Raw genomic sequence first — 1,946 nt, 5'->3', positions numbered from 1 at the left:
TAATCATAGATGAGGTCCCTGGCAAGAAACAAAGACTTGATGATACATGTGATGCAGAGTCTGCCAAACAGGTTAAAAAAACTTTATTCACATGACTCTTTAACATCTGACATTCATCTGAGGCTCTAAAAAAGCTGTTTATCACCATGTTTGGCATTCTCATGGTTTTGTTTTTTATTAGTTGATTGAAACTGTGCTACGAAGCAAGTCCGGTGGTGAAGCAGTACTACAAGAGTACCAAACTACAAAAACCCTCACTGATGCCACAAGAAGACAAATGGTCAACATACTCGTGGGTCACATGGTTGATAAGCATGGGTATGTATGTTTCAAATTCTTTTGTGTCAAATAACTACATGACCATTGCATAAATTTAGATTACTAATTTAATATCCCCTCTCAGGCACCTCCCCACTAAAGCAATCAGAGAAGAGTATGCTCTCGGGATAGTGATGCTGTTCCCTTCCCTCAAGGATCCATATGCCAAGAAAGGCTATGTAATAGTCACACCATATTTGCATATTGTGACGTGAATCTGTGTCCATTACATTGAATTCTCTGTATTTTCTCATGAGTTGAGTATGCAACAATTGTTTTTTTTCCCTTACAGGAACACCAGCAGCACAGGATACATTTCTTGACATCTGAAAACAGTCCAAAGGATTCGTCGAGGATCTGTACTACCACCAAGCAGTTCTGTTGCCGTTTTTCCAGGAGGTCCAAATTTCCAAAGGACAGTTAATGTCGAAAGGCAGCTCGATGGGGATGCCTGCCAAGAGGCCATATCCTTGCTCAACCATACTGCAGACAATTTCCAGATTCTCCAGAAGATGAGAGAGACCTTTCAGCACCGGCAGAAGCTTGTTAATGATCCAGGCAGGAGTGATGATATCCTCTCAACATTCCCAAGATTCCTGGATACAAAAGGATTGGTAAGTTTGAAAATAAATGTTTAGATTGCTTGAAATTGGAAAATATTTAGTAGTAGTTTAATAATGTTGTTCTTAAAGGTGGAACAAGACTTCACTCTCCTATTTGGTGACGAGACATCCTCCAGGCTGCTTCAGAAATGGGATGTGTTCTTCAAGCCAAATATCATACAAGAAGCTAAACAGCTCACTTCAACTCCGGAGTTGCGTCGCTTGATACAATCGGCGGAAAGTTCCTCAGGAAGTGATGAAGAAACAAGTGAGTTGGATTTGTTTTTCTTAGGAATATATAAAAGTGTTGACTTTTTCTTAAATTTCATTTATTTATTCTGTAATTCTCTGTTCAGTCTTGTGCCTCTTTGTCCTCAGCCTATGACCAAGAAATGGCCTCCCTGTTGTTGCTGATACATCTCCTTCCACCACCACCTGGAGGACCAAAGTCGCCAAAAATTAGTGCATGTGATGCAGTTGAGAGACTTGTTGTCTTTCACAAGGTAATTATATTATTACGGTAACAATATTAATCTGTCATGTCATTTTCCAGGACTCTTGTAAACTCTTGTTTCTAAATGGGACGATTCTGTTAAAACAAAGGTTAAATAAAAACTTTCTTGGGCACGTAAAATTAGATTGTTAAAGTGTATGGATTAGAAATTAAGTCTTAAAGGTCTTGTGTGTACATTTAGAAGGATCTTATGTGCAGAAAGAAATATGATGTGAATAACTGATTTTATTAGTGTATAATCTGCTAAAAAATCAGATTTTGTTACCTTAGCATGAGTCTATGTAAAGAAGCCTCCACACTGCCTTCCACACTAATAATCACTTCTGTAATAATATTAATCAATATATATAATGTCTTTGTTGTGGTTGCACATTATTCTTGAGTCTAATGTTCAGCTTCCTTATCTTATCCCTAGTCATGCTGCAGTTTGGAGGAGCATCTCCGCAACCAGCAGGGTCGGCAGCCATACCTCCTTGCCGTTGGTCGTCAGAAGAACAAGATTGACAGCTTCT

The 1,946-nt window shown here is 38.8% G+C and overlaps 2 protein-coding genes across 2 annotated transcripts in view; one reads left to right on the top strand and one right to left on the bottom strand.

Annotated features, from left to right (window-relative positions):
• The window catches only part of LOC123977753, a 24,267-nt gene that overhangs the window by 8,780 nt on the left and 13,541 nt on the right, over positions 1-1,946 (bottom strand). The gene's annotated exons all lie outside the window — the stretch shown is intronic.
• Positions 1-1,946, top strand: part of LOC123977887 — a 6,901-nt gene that overhangs the window by 1,607 nt on the left and 3,348 nt on the right. Inside the window, exons 4-6 of the mRNA XM_046060930.1 lie at positions 10-71; positions 182-318; positions 404-497. Of these exons, the coding sequence (XP_045916886.1) occupies positions 278-318; positions 404-497 (135 nt within the window). The 5' untranslated portion in view covers positions 10-71; positions 182-277. The remainder of the gene's footprint in view (positions 1-9; positions 72-181; positions 319-403; positions 498-1,946) is intronic.

The sequence above is a fragment of the Micropterus dolomieu genome, linkage group LG01 (assembly GCF_021292245.1).
Source record: "Micropterus dolomieu isolate WLL.071019.BEF.003 ecotype Adirondacks linkage group LG01, ASM2129224v1, whole genome shotgun sequence".
Taxonomy (NCBI): domain Eukaryota; kingdom Metazoa; phylum Chordata; class Actinopteri; order Centrarchiformes; family Centrarchidae; genus Micropterus; species Micropterus dolomieu.
Note: the sequence above shows the minus strand (reverse complement) of the source record. Positions and strands in the feature narration are given on the sequence as shown.